Genomic DNA, 17,524 nt, shown 5'->3' with positions numbered 1-17,524 from the left:
GCTCCAGCTCTCCCTGGAGACGCTGCCAAAGGGGTTTGAACCCAAGGCCTTCTGCAGGCAGAGCAGCTGCTCTGCCCCCCCCCCCCAAAGAAAGAGGGGAAAGGGCTCCTTCCCGGGGAGTGGAAGCAAGTTTCTGGGCGAGAGAAGTGCAGCTTTCTTTGTGCCCAGAATGGAAGCAGCCTCATGCCAAGGTACTGGAAAAGCCATCTTGTATTCTGCGCGGTCCTGGTCCCAGCAGGGCAACAGGCTCAGACCCTCCACCTTTGGGGCTCACAGGGCCTGCGCTGGGGGCCACAGGGACCCTCCTCCTCCTCCCTGGTTCTGCTTAGGAGGTTGCCACCTGGGTGCCCGGCCCCTGTTCGTGGCACTGCTGCAGCTGCTGCTCCTGCTCGGCTGCCACGGCGGCTGCCAGCTCCTCCTGGTGCTCAAAGACGGCCCCCGCAAACTGGGCGAAGACGCGGTCCATGTAGCTCTGGTGGCGTGGCAGGAGCCCCTCCAGGAAGCCGATGTGCCCTCCTCGCGCCGTCACCAGCAGCGCCAGGGTGGAGACGCTCTGGGCTTCCTTCACGGGGATGGCTGGAAGGAAGGCGGATGGGGGTCAGTCGAGAGTAGGAGCCCTGGGGGGGAGAGGGGCGCCCGCCTGGGAGGAGGCCGGGGGACTCACCGTGAAGTGGGGAAAAGGGGTCGTCGGAGGCGTTGAGGCACAGCACCGGGACCCGGAAGCTGTGCACCTTCTGGCAGGGGCTGGCGGCCTGGTAGTATTCCTCGCAGGAGCTGTAGCCAAAGGCCACGGCCGTGTAGCGCTCGTCAAACTCCCGGATGCTGCGCGCCTGCAAAGAGAGAGCACAAGTGCCAAAGCGTTTGTTGCAGTGTTGCAGGGGGGTTGGGCTGGATGACCCTCGGGGGTCCCTTCCAACTCTTCCAGGGAGGGGGCAGTACCTTCAGCACGTGGTCCACGTCAATTCGCTCAGCAATGACCTTCCTGTGCCTGAAAACAGGGTTGAGGTGTGAGCAGGGAATGGAAAAGGGGGGAGGGGGGTTCTGGGAAGGAAGAGCCGAAGGGCAGGGGGGTCTTGGGGCCCCTCCCTCCCGGAAGGGGGCCGGAATGCCAGGCCTGCCTCTGCCCCCCCCCCACAACAGCAACGCACCGCTGGATGAGCTTGCGCAGGTTGGCCGTCAGGTGCTGGTTGAAGAGCACCTGGTTGAGGGGGCTTTCGAGGGAGTGGGTGGTCTCGAAGGAGTCCCAGGTGACGGAGCACGTCATGGCGGCCACCAGTCCGGCTTCCGGGCCCTTGCGCCCCAGGTAGTTCAGCACCAGGATCCTGGGGGCAGGAAGAGGAGTTTGGATTTGATATCCTGCTTTATCACTCCCCTTCAGGAGTCTCAAAGCGGCTCACATTCTCCTTTTCCCTTCGTCCCCCACATCAAACACTCAGTGGGGTGAGTGGGGCTAAGAGACTTAAGAGAGAAGTGTGACTGGCCCAAGGTCACCCAGCAGCTGCATGTGGAGGAGCAGGGAAGCGAACCCGGTTCCCCAGATTACGAGTCCACCGCTCTTAACCACCACACCACACTGGCTCTCCAGAGGGATGCTTCAAATGGATGGAGGGGTGGCTTTGCCCCAGGTACGTTCTGGGCACAGCTGGACCATCAACCCCTGCCCTGCCCCCCCCAGAGCCCCTCTATATTGCAGGCTGCCCCTGTGATTGGCCAGCCGCTCTCTGGGAAGCCCTCTCAGTTTGGAGAAAAGGCAGCACAATATAAGTTTATAAAATGGGGGGGGGGAGTCCTTTATGTAGCACATGGTTAAAGTGTGGAACACTGCAAGATTCAGGATGGATTTAAAAAAAGGACTTCTTCACACGGCATGAAGTTAAACTGTGGAACTCCCTGCCACAGGAGGCAGTGCTGGCCACCAACTGGGGTGGCTTTAAAAGAGGAGGAGCCAAATTCATGGAGGAGGAGGAGAGGGCCATCACTGGCTCCTAACCACGATGGCTATGCTCAACACTGAGAGGCAGCGATGCTTCTGGATTCATAGAACCATAGAGTGGAAAGGGAGCCAAGGGTCATCTAGTCCACCCCCCTGCAATGCAGGAATTCCCGTCACTGGAGGTCGTGGGCTCAAATCCTGCCCTTTAGAGCCACTGGGTGAACAGGATGCTGGACTAGAGGGGCCAGCGGCTTGATCCTGCAGGCCCTTCTTGCGCTTCCGTGCAGTGAACTGCGAACGGCACCCGCACACTCCTCTTTGGGGCCAGGACTCAGGGCAGTTTACAGGCTACTCAGAACATTTTGTCAGGTCCAAACAGCTGCAGGCCAAAGGCTGGCACCCCTCCAAGGGAGCTGCTCCAGTAAAAGGCCACCCACCCCCATTCTGGAGTGTCACCCTTGAGCCACTTCCATTTTGCACTTCCGGGTCCTGGTTTCACATTTTCCGCACTGGCAAGAGAGTGTGGGCAAGTTCTAGAGGAGGAGGCCTGCAAGTCCAGAGGGGCAAACGGGGCAGACCTGGAACATCTGGAGCCATCAGATCTGCCACACCGTGGCTTACAGGAAACGAACACCAATGGCTGCCACAGGCCACTTCCGGGGTCACACTGGAGCATTCCTCTGGGATTCCTAGCAGTCCGGGGGATCCCTTTCTCAAGCAGACTGGATCTGGTGGTGGAAGAGGGGTACAGTCCCCTGGCAGCCCAGAGCTGGACTGAGCCCCTTGCTCCTTTGGGTCAAGGTTATCAGCTGAATTAAAAGATGCCTGCTTCTTGGGAGAAAAGCAATGACAAACCATCTTATAAAGCAAAGACATCACCTTGCCAACAAAGGTCCGTATAGTTAAAACTATGGTTTTCCCAGTAGTGATGTATGGAAGTGAGAGCTGGACCATAAAGAAGGCTGGTGGCCGAAGAATTGATGCTTTTGAATTCTGGTGCTGGAGGAGACTCTTGAGAGTCCCATGGACTGCAAGAAGATCAAACCTCTCCATTCTGAAGGAAATCAGCCCTGAGTGCTCACTGGAAGGACAGATCCTGAAGCTGAGGCTCCAAGACTTTGGCCACCTCAGGAGAAGCGAAGACTCCCTGGAAAAGACCCTGATGTTGGGAAAGATGGAGGGCACAAGGAGAAGGGGAGACAGAGGACGAGATGGTGGGACAGTGTTCTCGAAACTACCAGCATGAGTTTGACCAAAGTGCGGGAGGCAGTGGAAGACAGGAGGGCCTGGCGTGCTCTGGTCCAGGCGGTCACCAAGAGGCGGACACCACTAAACAACAAATCATCTGAACCTCTGGGAGGTTGCCCAGGGGCTTCCCTGCACCCCAGCTGGCAAACGTGCTCTTGCTAGTAAGGGAAACCTTTCTGTAGCATCAAGCAGAGACTGACGCTGCTGGGAGCAAACGCCTGAGTCACAGGAGCAGGAAGGCTGACTCACCGGCTCCCGTAAACACCGCAACCGGGCAAGCTGGGCTCTGCCTTCCCTTCACCCAGCCGAGTCCCAGTTGTGTGGGCGCAAAAGCCTCTCCAGCCTTTCAGTTCCTTTCCCCTCCCACCATGGCTGGATTCAGGGACACAGGAGGTCAGGGCTGTGGGGCCCTTGAGCAAGGGGAGCCTTCCGCCTTCCCTCGCCCCTAACTGGCTTAAGAGAAGGGGCAGGAGGAGTCGTTGGGAAGGAGACCCACTGGCAGGAGACTCCGCTCCAGAGTGTCCTCACCCAGGACTTAGGCGCTGCCAGGAGCTCTTTCTGTGCCCTTTGCACTGCCACCCTGGAAATTTGTTTTAGGGGAGAGGCAGCTTGGCTGATAAACAGAGTCCTAGCAGGAGGCAGAGGTCATTCTCCAGCTCCTGCCTTGTGGGTGGGCCCTGGAGTGAGGCTGGCAAGAGAACAGCAGGATCTGACCAAAGGGGCCCTTTGAGTCCAGCCCCCGGCTCTCACAGGGGGCACCCAGATGCCCAGAAGCAAGCGGGAGCTGAACCCCAGAGCCCCCTGTCTCCTTCCTGAAATGCCCAGCAGCCAGGATTCAGGGGGGGCACCTTGGCATTGCCTGGGGGGCAGAAGGAAACCTGGCCTCAGGCGGGGGGGGGGGCAGGCTTCTTTCAGCAGGTACCTCCTAGCTCAGCTCAGCAATATTTCTGAATCTCAGTTTCTGGAAACCGCAGGAAGGGAGAGTTACTCTTGTGCTCAACTCCCGCTTTTGGGTTTCACACAATGGGCACCTGGTCGGCCTCTGTGAGGTCAGAATCCTGGGCTAGAAAGTTCAGGGGCCTGATCCTGCAGGCACTCCTGGTGCTCTTTCCTTCCTATGAGAAGGAGGCCCAAGATGGGAGGCAATGGGACTCCCCATCGTGGGGCAACGGAGCCGCTTCTCTGCAGCGCAACTCCCGTTTCCCACCCGCCTCCCCCCTTGCCCTGCCGCAGCCTCACCCGCCCAGCGAAACGCCCACCGCCATCAGGGGGGCCCGGGGGAAGCGGCTCTTGATGTGCCCCACCACCAGCTCCAGGTCTTCGGTGTCGTTGGCGCAGAAAGCCCTGTGGGTCTGTGGAGGGAGGAGGAGGAGAGAGGGGAGATGCAGAGACGGAGCCGGGGTGCCCATCCTGCCTTCGCCTTGCAGTCCCAGAGCACCCTCCCCCAGCTGTGGCCCCACTCACCAGCAGCTCCTCTCCTTTGCAGCCTCGGTTGTTGAACACAACAGCCCTGCGAGGGAGACGGGAAGAGAGTGAGAACCCAGGAGAAGGGTCGTTGTGGCTGCAAGTCACGATGGCTACATGCTATGCCTGTTGCTGCGAAACAGCAGCTGTGGGGAGAGGGCCAAGACCCTCCTGCCCTGGCGCTCCAGAGGGTCCTTAGGGTAGTAAACAAGAATGGGAAAAGGCAGTGGTGTGTAATGGGTAGAGTGTTGGACTAGGACCTGGGGTAAAGGTAAAGGGACCCCTGACCATTAGGTCCAGTCGCGGACGACTCTGGGGTTGCGGTGCTCATCTCGCTTTATTGGCCGAGGGAGCCGGCGTACAGCTTCCGGGTCATGTGGCCGGGTCATGTGGCTGCTTCTGGCGAACCAGAGCAGCGCACGGAAACGCCGTTTACCTTCCCGCTGGAGCGGTACCTATTTATCTACTTGCACTTTGATGTGCTTTGGAACTGCTAGGTTGGCAGGAGCAGGGACTGGGCAACGGGATTTGAACTGCCAACCTTCTGATCAGCAAGCCCTAGGCTCTGTGGTTTAACCCACAGTGCCACCCGCGTCCCAGGACCTAGGGGAGCAGGGTTCAAATCCCCCCCAGGCCATGAAACTTGCCTCTCAGCCTACCCTACCTCACAGGGTTGCCGTGCGCCACCTTGAGCTCCGTGGAGAGAAAGGTGGGGTCTTAACGCAACAAGTAATAGCACCGCCAATGCCAGGACCCCCCCCCAACCAGGGCGCCCTTTCCCACCTGTAGCCCCGTTGCTGGACGCCAAGGACCATGTGCAGAATGTAGGTCTCCTGGCTGTTGCCCGTCAGGCCTGGCAGGAACAGGACAATGGGGCAGCTCTCTGGGTCAGGGTGCTGCCCACTCTCGCCGTCAGCCCAATCCAGCAGCAGCTGGCCTCCGTCTGCGGTCCTCAGCACCTCACTGGATGGAAAGGGCAAAGAGGAGGCGGCGGGTGAGACGGGCCCCCTGGCATCACAGCCCCATGCTCACCATCTCCCAAGCGGACTGGCACCGGCCCCCACCTTGGCCCCCCCCCGTACGGCTGACCTGCGGTAGGAGACGGGCGGGCTGGACTTGAGGAAGACGCGGACGATGGTCTGGAGCCGTCCTTCGAAGCACCAGGGCGTGGGGTAGAAGGTCTCGTTCACGATGGGGCAATATTTCTCCAGGAAGGAGCGGAAGGGCTGGCACGCCACCAGCAGCGGGGGCTGCGGGGGGGGGGGAGAGAAAGGTCACAGGGAGCTGAAGCTCAGCGCTGCCCCAGAGCTCTCCTTCCTTGGAGTTCAATAGTCCTGCATTGCGGGGTTGGACTAGATGACTTCTAGGGGTTCTAGTGTTCTCGAAGCCACAAACATGAGTCTGACCAAACTGCGGGAGGTAGTGGAGGACAGAGGTGCCTGGCGTGCTCTGGTCCATGGGGTCACGAAGAGTCGGACACGACTAAACGACTAAACAACAACAACAACAACACTTCTAGGGGTCCCTTCTAACTCTACGCTTCTAAGCTGCCTCTGCTGCTGCTGCTGCCCACACAGAGGTTGCTTTCCCGCCTCCTGCCAAAGGCCTTTCACAGTCAGACACCTCTTGCTGCCCCAAAGTCCTTCCTAATGTTGATTGGGATCTCCTTCCTTGTCGTTGGAATCCATTCGTTTGGGCCCTACCCTCCAGAGCAGAAGGAAACACGATCCACGTGACAGCCCTTGAGATATTGGAAGATGGCTATCATAATCATAATCATAATTTATTATTTATACCCCGCCCATCTGTCTCGGTTTCCACAGCCACTCTGGGCGGCTTCCAACAAAATATTAAAATACAGTCATACCTCGGGTTGAATGTACTTCAGGTTGAGTGCTTTCGGGTTGCGCTCCGCGGCAACCCAGAAGTAACGGAGTGCGTTACTTCTGGGTTTCGCCTGTCGCGCATGCACAGACGCTCAAAATGACATCTCACGCATGCGCGGAAGTGGCAAAACACAACCCCCGCATGCGCAGTCGCATCTACGTTCCATTCAGGATGCGAATGGTGCTCCGGAATGGATCCCGTTCACATCCCAAGGTACCACTGTACAGTAATGCACTGAACATTAAAAGCTTCCCTCAACAGGGCTGCCTTCAGATGTCTTCTAAAAGTCTGGTAGTTGTTTTTCTCTTTGACATCTGGTGGGAGGGCGTTCCACAGGGCGGGCGCCACCACCGAGAAGGCCCTCTGCCTGGTTCCCTGTAACTTGGCTTCTCACAGGGAGGGAACTGCCATATCAGTGGCGGATTTGGGGGTCTCCAATTTCAGGGGTACCATGTGTGCAACACTAATATTTGCGCCAGTTGCGCTTCCCTAAACCTGCCTTTGATCACATTGCCTCTTGGCCTCTCTTTTCCTTCCTAAACACCCCAACTTCCTCCTCCGTTCCTCACAAGGCTGTTTTCCAGACCCTTCACCGTCTTCCGCCCGCCTTCCAGCTTCTCGATACCCTCCTGAAACTGAGCTGCCCTGAACCTCAGAAGGTGCTTCTCTGCCAGGGAGAGCCAAAACCAGGCGTGGCCACCAGGCTGGGAGGAATCTAGTTTCTGTCCCTGATTATTGTTGTGGCAAATGCCTAATGAATACTTCGGAGCCTGTTTTCCAAAGCGGGGGTTTGCTGCACGTGTGTCACCCTCACATGCCAGCCGGAGGCAGGCTGCCCACCCCGCCGTCTGGGGCAAATGCCAGGCTTGGCCCCGAGACCCCCGAGGCGAGGAGCGAGGCAGCTGCAGCCTCTGGAGCAGAGATCCCCCCCCATCCCCGTGACCCTCCCGGTTTCCCTTGCCTCCACCTCGGAACCTGGCCAGGGGTCACGTCGGGGGAGCTGGGCTGGTGGGGGTGGGAAGAGAAGGGTCCCCCAGCCTCGCCCCTCGCCCGCAAGAGGGGTGCCAAGGATGCCCCTGGCCAAGGGCTCAGCCTCCGCCCGCCCCGTCGAGGCTGCCCGGAGCAGCGCCCGCTTCCCCGCCTGACCTTGGGGACGCGCGCCCAGTAATAGGCCAGCCAGCCGGTGCTGAAGCCCAGCAGCAGCGACAGTCCCAGCATCTCTCCGCCGTCCGCGCCGTCGGGCAGGTGCTGCTGCGGCGAAGGAGGCGCCCAGAAAGTGGCCCCGGACGGGCAGGCGCTCGCGCAGGCGCACACGCTCGCCCGGCCTCACCGGGGAGGCCATCTTTGGGGCGGGCATGAAGCCGCGCCCGGCCCACCCGCGGCCATCTTTGGGGCGGGCATGAAGCCATGAAGGAGCCCAAAGGGAGGGAGGCTCCTTAGCCCAGTTTCTGAAGGAGGAGCTGGCCGGACCCAGAAAGAAAGCGGCACAAGGGTCCCCCTCTGAGAGCTCTGTGCATGCTCAGAGGCACTCTTCCTTCCCTCCCTCCCAGGCTGAGCAGTGGAGAGAGGGAAGGACAGACAACAACAGCAGCAACAACAATTTATTCCCCGCCCATCTAGCTGAGTTTCCCCAGCCACTCTGGGCGGCTTCCAACAAAATATTAAAATACAGTAATACATCAAACATTAAAAGCTTCCCTAAACAGGGCTGCCTTCAGATGTCTTCTAAAAGTCTGGTAGCTATTTTTCTCTTGGACATCTGGTGGGAGGGCGTTCCACAGGGCGGGTGCCACCACCGAGAAGGCCCTCTGCCTGGTTCCCTGTAGTTTTGCATCTTGCAGGGAGGGAACCGCCAGAAGGCCCTCAGCGCTGGACCTCAGTGTCCAGGCTGAACAATGGGGGTGGAGACGCTCCTTCAGGTCTACTGGGCCTTTGAGGCCGTTTAGGGCTTTCAAGGTCAGCACCAACACTTTGAATTGTGCTCGGAAACGTACTGGGAGCCAATCTAGGTCTTTCATGACCGGTGTTATGTGGTCCCAGTCCCCAGTCTGGCTGCCGCATTCTGGATTAGTTGTAATTTCCGGGTCACCTTCCAAGGTAGCCCCACGTAGAGTGCATTGCAGTAGTCCAAGCGGGAGATAACTAGAGCATGCACCACTCTGGTAAGACAGTCTGCAGGCAGATAGGGTCTCATCCTGCGTACCAGATGGAGCTGGGAGACAGCCGCCCTGGACACAGAACTGACCTGCGCCTCCATGGACAGCTGTGAGTCCAAAATGACTCCCAGGCTGCGTACCTGGTCCTTCAGCGGCACAGTGACCCCACTCAGGACCAGGGAGTCCTCCACACCCACCTGCCCCCTGTCCCCCCAAAACAGTACTTCTGTCTTGTCAGGATTCAACCTCAATCTGTTAGCCGCCATCCAACCTCCAACCGCCTCCAGGCACTCACACAGGACCTTCACTGCCTTCACTGGTTCTGATTTGAAAGAGAGGTAGAGCTGGGTATCATCTGCATACTGATGAACACCCAGCCCAAACCCCCTGATGATCTCTCCCAGCGGCTGTCTTTTCCTTCACAAATCCTGTCTTGAGGGTATGTCTGTGTATGAATAGGGTGAGCCTGTGACCTGGCCCAGGAACTAAGTATTTATCATTACAAAAGACTGGCCAGGCTACCCAGGGTATCCAATCAAGTGACCATTAACAGGTAACCTTCCAGACAGGAGATAAACAACACACTCAGATTTCTGTTGTAGACCACCCTTTCTGTGATGTAGGTATGATGTATCTGAGGGGTGGTCTTGAGCTGTAGGGCAGGGAATTTAAAATGTCTATATGAGGGCGGGCACACCTTGGTTCTGGGTCCTCCTCCTTTCCTGCGTGTGAGAGGAGCACCCTGTTGCAACAGTTCAATAAAGATCAGGCTTATGAGCTGCTTTGCTTCTCAATATTCTCTGCTTGGCCTCTGTTCTTTTCCTCCGACCGATGGAGAACCTGCAAAGGACTCTACAGCGGTACCTTGGGTTAAGTACTTAATTCGTTCCGGAGGTCCGTTCTTAACCTGAAAGTGTTCTTAACCTGAAGCACCACTTTAGCTAATGGGGCCTCCTGCTGCTGCCGCACCACCAGACCACGATTTCTGTTCTCATCCTGAAGCAAAGTTATTAACCCGAGGTAACATTTCTGGGTTAGCGGAGTCTGTAACCTGAAGCATATGTAACCTGAAGCGTATGTAACCCGAGGTACCACTGTATTAGGGCTCTTGTATCCCCCATAAGGGAACAAGGGCGGATTTCCGTTTATTCCAGGTGTCCTCCTGGCAGAAATTCGTCCTGCGTGGAGGGGGTTGGACTAGATGACCCCTGGGCGCCTTCCAAGTTCTACAATCCCAAGTTCCCATAAAAGCTGCTGCACGGAGCCTTTCCATCTTGGAAACAACTAGATATCTCTCTCTGCCTGCGTGTCTGGTGCCTTGGCATCATCTCCCGAGGGTTCCTTGGCGCAGGAAAGTCCCCTCCCTCCGAGAGCGCCACGTCGGAGCCGCCGGCCGCCCAGACCGGCTGCGAGGCCCAATGGTCGGAGCGCCTGGCAGGCAGTTCCCGAGGGAGGGCGCCAGGGGCGCGGCTGGCAGCGCCCGCCTCCCCGCCACGTGGACCCAGGACGGCCGCCAGCAGCCGGGGATCAGCGCCGGTCGCTGGTGGGTCCCTCGGTCTGCCTGTCATCCCCACGATCCACGCGGGGAGAGGAAGATTCCTCGTGTTGTGCAGCAGCCGGGCAGGGCGAGGAGGAAGAAGGCATCTCCTGGGAAGCTCCAGTTCCCCCTCTCCCCGGACCCAGGTCCTCCTTTCCCACGTGCAGAATATTAGGCAGGCAGGCAAGGCGATCTCCCCCCCCCCCCCACGCTGCAGTGGTACAGTCCATTCTGCCGCGGCCGCGCGCATCCTCGCATCTTGGGGCGTCCCCGGGGGAGGCGCGTGCTTGCGTGTGAACGGGTTCTGTCTGTCCGCTGTCGGAATCCGTGTTCTGGGTTGTCCCCCGGCTTGCCTGCCCGTGGGAACGCGTCCCCGTGGGCCCTCGCCACCTCCGGCGGCTGGTTGGCAAAGCCCCGGTGCCCACCGAAGCGACGAAGCGGGCAGCCCGCCGCCTTGGCAGGGCATGAGCGGACGGCGGGTTCCTGTGCCAAGCTCTGCACGGTGCCAGGATGAAGGAAATGCTTCTGGCCGCGATGCTCCTCGCGGTGCCAGCCAGCTGGGCGGCCCCCAAGGAGGGCGCTAACAGGTACCAGGTGGGAACCTGGGGTGGGGAAGGAGGCACGGTGGGGTTTGAAGATGGGGGGGCTGGGGAGGGGGTCCTTGGTGCCCCCTCCAACAACACCTTCTCTTTGTGCCCTTTAGGTCTGAGCCCCTCCCCAGTGCCAGGGAGCCCCCCATCCCGAACCCCCTCGACCCAGCGCAGGAGTCTGCCAGGTGAGTTCCTTGCCCATCGCACTCCTTGTCCCCACCCCTTTGCCCCTGGGGAGGGCGCACTGGGGGGGGAGACTGGCAGAGAGGGAGGCAAGGTCTCTCTGCCTCTGACCCAGTCCAATTCCCACTCCATTGTTACCCTCAAAGGGCCCCAAAGGGGCTTGAAGCTGAGGAACACCCCCCATAGAACCATAGAAATATTGGATTGTAGAAATGGAAGGGACCCCAAAGGTCTTCTAGTCCACCCCTCGCAGCTCAGTCCTTGTCCCTCTCCAGGCAGAGAATGGGCCCCCTCCCCTCTACTTCTGCCTCCCCCCCAGCAGTCAGTTTTATTTTTTAAAAAAACATGATTTTTATTGAGTTTTCCATATTTCATTTCATTTCACATAACACAGCTTCTATTATTTGCTCAGACGGAGCATCGACCTCCTTCCCTCCCTCTTTTCTGACTTCCCTATAACTTTAACATATCTATCGCATTTCCATAATCACTTCTTTGTCTTATATCAACATTTAAGAATCACTCTCTCATTTGTAAATTAGCATCTTAATTTCACATTACCAAACATTTCATGTTAAAGCTATAAACGTTTTCAAATATTTACAATTTTCTTTCAAATAATAAATAAATTTGCTCCATTCCTTTTGAAATCTTTCATCGGGTCGATTCCTGATTCTCCCTGTCAACTTCACCAACTCCACAAATCCTGCCACCGTTATCTGCCAGTCCTCCAGCGCTGGCTGGAGTTCTTGCTGTTTCCATCTTCGGACCAGAAGGACTCTTGCTGCCGTTGTGGCGTACATGAACAAATTTACATTTTTAAAAATGAATTTCTTTGCTAATTAACCCCAATAAGAATGCCTCTGGTTTTTTTGCTGAAATTATATTTTAATATCTTTTTTAGTTTATTTAGCAGTCAGTTTTCAATTAGGCCTGGAGCTCACACAAGCCCCCAAACCAGGCATCTAGTAAGGCAGCTTCTGAACATATACAGGTAGTTCATTCCTGGCATATAGTAAGAGGGCCTCTGAGCATGTGCAGAATATGCACCTTCCCCAATGAGGAACTGCAGGTGTCCCTCCCCACCCCTTCAAGGCGCAGTTTCCCCATCAGGCATTTTGATCCTGAGCAAACAGGAGCGGCCCAAAATTCTTTGTCTGCAAATGCCTCAGTCTGCCGGTCCCTGGAATGGGCAGACCTTGGCTCCTTCCTGACCATTGCGCCCGTTGCCCAGGCCCAGAGGCTCCCTGCTGCCCCCTGCCCTTGCCAAGCCCCACAACCCTCCGCTGCCCCCTGGTTTGCTGACCTGTGGCTTGGCCTGGTGTAGGTTGATACAGGAGTACCTGAAGAACGTCGGGCAAGAGGATGGCAAGGCCAGCGCCATGAGCAGGAGGCAGGGTAAGTTGCAATGGGGTCCCAGGGCCAGGATGGCCTTAGATGGCACCTCGGGGCCTGAGTGCCAGGGCCTGGCAGGGCGGGGAGCGTGAGCTGGGGGCCATAGCTGTCAACATTTTCCTTTTTTTAAGGGAAGTTCCCTTATTCCGAGTAGGATTCCTTGCAAGAAAAGGGGAAAGTTGACAGCTGTGCTGGGGGCGAGGGTAGAAGGCTGGCCCTGAGTGCCGGGGGGGGGGGGGCTTTCTTCCAAGAGGGGCCTCAGGGAATCCCCCGGGGCAGGTGACTTTATTTGGGTCACTTTATTTGGGTTGGGAATAAATGCTTTGGGGAAGAAATGGGTAAAAAAGAACAAATTCTGCTGGAGGAGCTGAGCAAACCTCAGAACAAGCACAGGTGTGTGAGGCAAAAAGTGGGGGGGGGGACAGGACAGCTGGAGCAGCAGCTGATTTTGACGAGAGGAAAAAAGAAGAATCATAGAACTGTAGAGTTGGAAGGGACCCCGTGGGGTCATCTAGTCCAACCCCCTGCAATGGAGGAGTCACAACTCATCACACACACACCCCTGACAAATGGCAATCCAACCTCTGCTTGAAAACTTCTAACCAAGGAGTGTCTCCACCCTCTTCCACCCTCAAAGAGCTCTTGCAGCCAGAAAGTTCTTCCTAAGGTTTAGTCGGAATCTCCTTCCCTGTAATTCGAATTCGGGTGCTGCCCTCCAGAGCAGGATGTAAACAGAGCGAGGGGAGGGGAAGCAGGGAGCCTGTCTGTGTATGGCAGGAGAAGGGAAGTCAAACAGGGAAATAGGTGCTTTGGGTCTTGAAGAGAGAAAGGGTGGGGGCTGATCATTTTGCTGGAGGAGGGGGAAAGAAGCCTCTCTCTGAGCCAAACCAGCAACCTCCACACCCCTTTTGAAGTTGTTAATGGAGAAATCTGAGGATCCCTTGGGCAAAAAACAAGGACCCCAGCCAGGAATCCCAGAGCAAAACAGCAGCCAGGAGGCTTGGTCTTGATTGAAGCCTGTCGCGACAGGACTCCCACCTGCCACCAGGTGGAACAAGATGGAAGCCCCCAACAAAAGAGAACCCAAACTTGTATTAGCTGCTATCCCCATGTTGTGGGTGGCGCTGTGGGTAAAACCTCAGCGCCTAGGACTTGCCGATCGCATGGTTGGCGGTTTGAATCCCCTTGTTGGGGTGCGCTCCCGTCTTTCGGTCCCAGTGCCTGCCAACCTAGCAGATCGAAAGCACTCCCGGGTGCAAGTAGATAAATAGGGACCGCTTACCAGCGGGAAGGTAAACGGCGTTCCGTGTGCTGCGCTGGCTCGCCAGATGCAGCTTCGTCACACTGGCCACGTGACCCGGAAGTGTCTCCGGACAGTGCTGGTCCCCGGCCTCTTAAGTGAGATGGGCGCACAACCCTAGAGTCGGACACGACTGGCCCATACGGGCAGGGGTACCTTTACCTTTACCTAATCCCCATGTTACACCCCCCCAAACTACATCACTCATACATCATGGTTACATCATGAAAGGGGAGGTCTGGTGGCAGTAATCTGAGTATCCTGGACCCTGCCCCATGGTTCTCCTTGCCCTCCACCAAACACCCCTCAAGTGTCACAAAAGAGATCTTTACATTTCCCTCTTTCCCAGCCAAGTTCATCCCACCCTTTTGTCTTCATCTGGGTTTGTTCTTTCTGGAATGGCTACCTGTCTGGCACTCAGGTATCAGGAGGCCAGGGATTATCCCTCAGGCAGAGGGGCTGCTGAGTAGCTGAGCTCACAGGTCTATAGGAATTTCTGAAGTTTCCCCAGTGAGCCAGTACAGAGATACATCGATCAGTGAATTCTTACATTTGGTATTGTGCAGCAGAGGCCCTTTGAACAGATAGGAAGAAACTGTGATGAAGTGTTTTGTGGGGACAAATCACAAAAGTCACAAACGTGATTGTGCTGGTTTTGGTAGTGGGCTGCATGTGCGTGAGATCTGCTGGAGGGGCAACCCCCCCCAACCTGTACCTAAATTCCTGCAACAAAGTTAAACCACTCAATAAACAGAAAAAGACCTTCAGGTAACAAGGTGTCACTTTTAAAACCACCCTTTTTACAAGGATGCTGGGAAAGGGGCCTCCTTGCTCCAGAGTCGTGGCCCCCGCAGATGGCCAGCATCTTCCCACTGAAGCCTGTGATTATGCAGAGCCTAAAATAAGTCCCTGGCTGCCCACACAGCCCAGCCGGCTTTGCTCTCCTTTCCCCAAGGGAGCGGAAGGAAGGGAGAATTTCCTTTGGACACCCAGAGGAGGGCAGCCAAGATGGTCAAGGGCCTGGAAACCCAGCCGGATGAGGAATGGTTGAGACAGGTGGGGTGTTTGGCCTGGGAAAGAGGAGACTCCGGGGAGATAGGAGAGCCATCTTCAAAGATCTCAAGGGCTGAATCATGGAAGATGGAGCAAGCTTGTTTTTTTGTTGCTCCAGAGGTGAGAACCCAAAAGAATGGATTGAAATGCTAGAATAACGGCAGATCAAGTTGATGGATTATGCCGAAATGGCTAAAATGACCGGAAGAATCAGAAATCAGGAAGATCAAAATTTTAATAAGGAATGGGGGAAATTTATAACTTATCTTAAAGACCATTGTAAACAGTTAGTTAGTTACGGGGTTAGTTAGTAGGAATGGAATATCACTTGTAGCTTAATGGTGAATTTTGGATACAGCGGAGAGGTAAAATATGTGGATTGTTATAAAAGATGCAGGAGGAAATGATTAACAATTGGACCCACATAGGGGAGGATGGAAGTCCAGGAGATTCCTTGGAATCTTGTTTTTATGTTGCATGTTGAATATGTGACTGTGAAATTTTAATCTGAAAAACCAAATAAATTTAATTATTATTTTTTTAAAAAGAAATGCAAGAAAGGAGATTCCCAGTGAAGCAGCTGCAACATCTGCCCAGCAGCTCTGGTCTGAGTGCTGGGGACACCTGGAAAATAGGGGCCGTGTTGTGGTGGGGAGGGCTCTGTGGGTCAGGAAGGAGAGGTGAGAGGGTGGGTGGGAGTCCCAGGCCGCAGGAAAACCTCAGCCCCACCGCTGGAGTCACCCCACTGGCTCTTGCTCTGGGCAGGGGCTCCAGTGCCCTCTGGCTCAGCGCCCCCAATACCTCACCCCTTCTGGTGTTTACAGCTCTGTTGCTCCTCTTCACCCTCCACGACTACGACAAGAGCGGACGGCTGGACGGTCTGGAGTTCATGAGGCTGCTGAGCGAGATGCCCTCCCAGAAAGACAGTTCGGTGCCGGACTCGGTAGGTGCCGCTTTCACTCCTTGGCCTTTGGTGTGCCAGGCAGAGGGCGCATCTCTGCCCAGGCTGCAGGGGCTGTGAATCTGAGTGCCTTCCCTGCTATGGCTGCCTCTGCCTCTGCCTGGCTTAGAATCATATTATTGTAGAGTTGGAAGGAGACCCCTAGAGTCATCTAGACCAGCCCCCGCCAATGCAGGAACCTCAGCCAAAGCATCCGTGGCAGAGGGCCAGCCAACCTCTGCTTTGAGACCTCCGAGGAAGGAAGCTCTCCAGCCCCCCATTTCTGCATACACTGGACAAGCAGAAAAGTGTCTGGAGTCCACGGTCAGAGGCAGCTGGGCTTCTGAAGGACCATTGCTGGAGACCACAGAGGGGAAGAGTTCCTCTTGCGCTCAAATCTTGCTTGCTGGTTTCCCCTTGGGGGATCTGGTCGGCCACTGGGAGGACATGATGCTAGACTAGACGGGCCATTGGCCTGATCCAGCGGCCCTCTCCTCCCAGCCCCCTCCATGAACTTGTCTAACTCTCTTCTAAAGCCATCCCAGTTGGTGGCTATCTCTGCTCCTTGTGGCAGTGAGTTCCAAAGTTTAATTATACACTGCATGAAAAAGTTCCTTTTTAAATCTGTCCTGACTCTTCCAACATTTAGCTTCAATGGACATTCACGAGCTCCAGTGTGATGAGAGAGGGAGGAAAACTTTTCTCCAGGCATAATTTTATAAACTTCTGTCCTGTCGCCTCTTCCTTGCCTCCTCTCTGAATTACAGAGTCCCAAATGCTGTCTCCTTTCCTCACAAGGCAAGGGCTCCATTGCCTCAATCCATTGGTCCTTTCCTGAAACTTCTTCAACTCTTTAAGAGAGAAGTGCAAATTCCAGGTGGCTCATCACTGCATGCCAACCCTGATGGGCACCTGCCACCTGCAGAACCAGAGGCGCCTTGCCTGTGCAAGACCTTTTCCTGGGGGTGGGGGGCAGTGGGGCAGAGGCCTTGCAGGGACCCTCATGTCCTCTTAGTGGGCTTCTGTTCTTACTCACAATTTTCTGGTTTTATTCTCCTTGAGGTTTTATTTTTCCAATCAAGGGGTGGATAAATGTTATGAAATAAATGGAAATACCCCCCTTGACCCCTGCAGGTAGTGCTGATGGTGGACAACATCCTGGCGACTCAGGACCTGAACCACGATGGGCTGCTGGAGCCCTCAGAGCTGCTTCAGGGGCCCTGGCACAGCCAGACCCCCACCCTCCTCGCTGCCCCCAATGGAGAAGAGGGTGGCGTGCTGCAGGCACCCCCTGGACCTGATGGGCAAGGCGTCGGCCACCCGGATCCTCTTGGCCAGCAAGGCACTGCTGAGTCCCCGGCTGCGTCAGAGGCGGCTCAGGACCAGGGCGTGATGGAGGCCCCCTCGCTGAGCCCCCCGGCACAGAATCAGGAGGGGGAACCGGGGCAAGGAGAAGCAGCTGAGGCACCTCAGCCCCAGGAGCCTGGGGAGCCTCTCGTGCCAGGAGACTGAAACACCCCCCCCCCGAGAGAAAGGGGGCCCAGCGGAGGAGGACTGAAAAGCAGAGGCTGCACAGGGTGGCAAAGTGATGCCCGGCCACCCATCACCTAAAACCACTGTTGGAAGGGGCACTGAGGGCCAACTTCTGGCAACGCAGGAATCACAACTAAAGACTCCTTGGCAGATGGCCGTCCACCTTCTGCTTAAAAATCTCCAAGGATGGAGAGTCCATCGCCTTCGGAGGGAGTCTCTTCCACTGTTGAGCAGTTTTTACTGACATAAAGTTCTTCCTGTTGTTTTTGTCAGAAATACATTTATTGCCATTTGAATCCATGGGT

The 17,524-nt window shown here is 56.3% G+C and overlaps 2 protein-coding genes across 2 annotated transcripts; one reads left to right on the top strand and one right to left on the bottom strand.

Moving 5' to 3' along the window:
• Window positions 1-77: 77 nt before the first annotated feature.
• ABHD1 (abhydrolase domain containing 1) lies at window positions 78-7,814 on the bottom strand. Its single transcript, XM_053383921.1, has 9 exons — window positions 7,679-7,814; window positions 5,735-5,895; window positions 5,429-5,608; window positions 4,646-4,691; window positions 4,421-4,533; window positions 1,149-1,322; window positions 940-988; window positions 665-830; window positions 78-576 (listed from the first exon to the last, which is right to left on the bottom strand). The coding sequence occupies exons 1-9, from the start codon at window positions 7,748-7,750 to the stop codon at window positions 326-328; spliced, it is 1,212 nt and encodes a 403-aa protein (XP_053239896.1). The 5' UTR covers window positions 7,751-7,814; the 3' UTR covers window positions 78-325.
• A 2,530-nt stretch (window positions 7,815-10,344) lies between these two features.
• CGREF1 (cell growth regulator with EF-hand domain 1) lies at window positions 10,345-17,515 on the top strand. Its single transcript, XM_053383919.1, has 5 exons — window positions 10,345-10,812; window positions 10,929-11,000; window positions 12,326-12,396; window positions 15,571-15,693; window positions 16,825-17,515. The coding sequence occupies exons 1-5, from the start codon at window positions 10,736-10,738 to the stop codon at window positions 17,196-17,198; spliced, it is 717 nt and encodes a 238-aa protein (XP_053239894.1). The 5' UTR covers window positions 10,345-10,735; the 3' UTR covers window positions 17,199-17,515.
• The last annotated feature ends 9 nt before the right edge of the window (window positions 17,516-17,524 follow it).

This window comes from Podarcis raffonei, chromosome 3 (genome assembly GCF_027172205.1).
Source record: "Podarcis raffonei isolate rPodRaf1 chromosome 3, rPodRaf1.pri, whole genome shotgun sequence".
Taxonomy (NCBI): domain Eukaryota; kingdom Metazoa; phylum Chordata; class Lepidosauria; order Squamata; family Lacertidae; genus Podarcis; species Podarcis raffonei.
The sequence above is the reverse complement of the archived record's forward strand: the minus strand, read 5'-3'. Positions and strand labels throughout refer to the sequence as shown.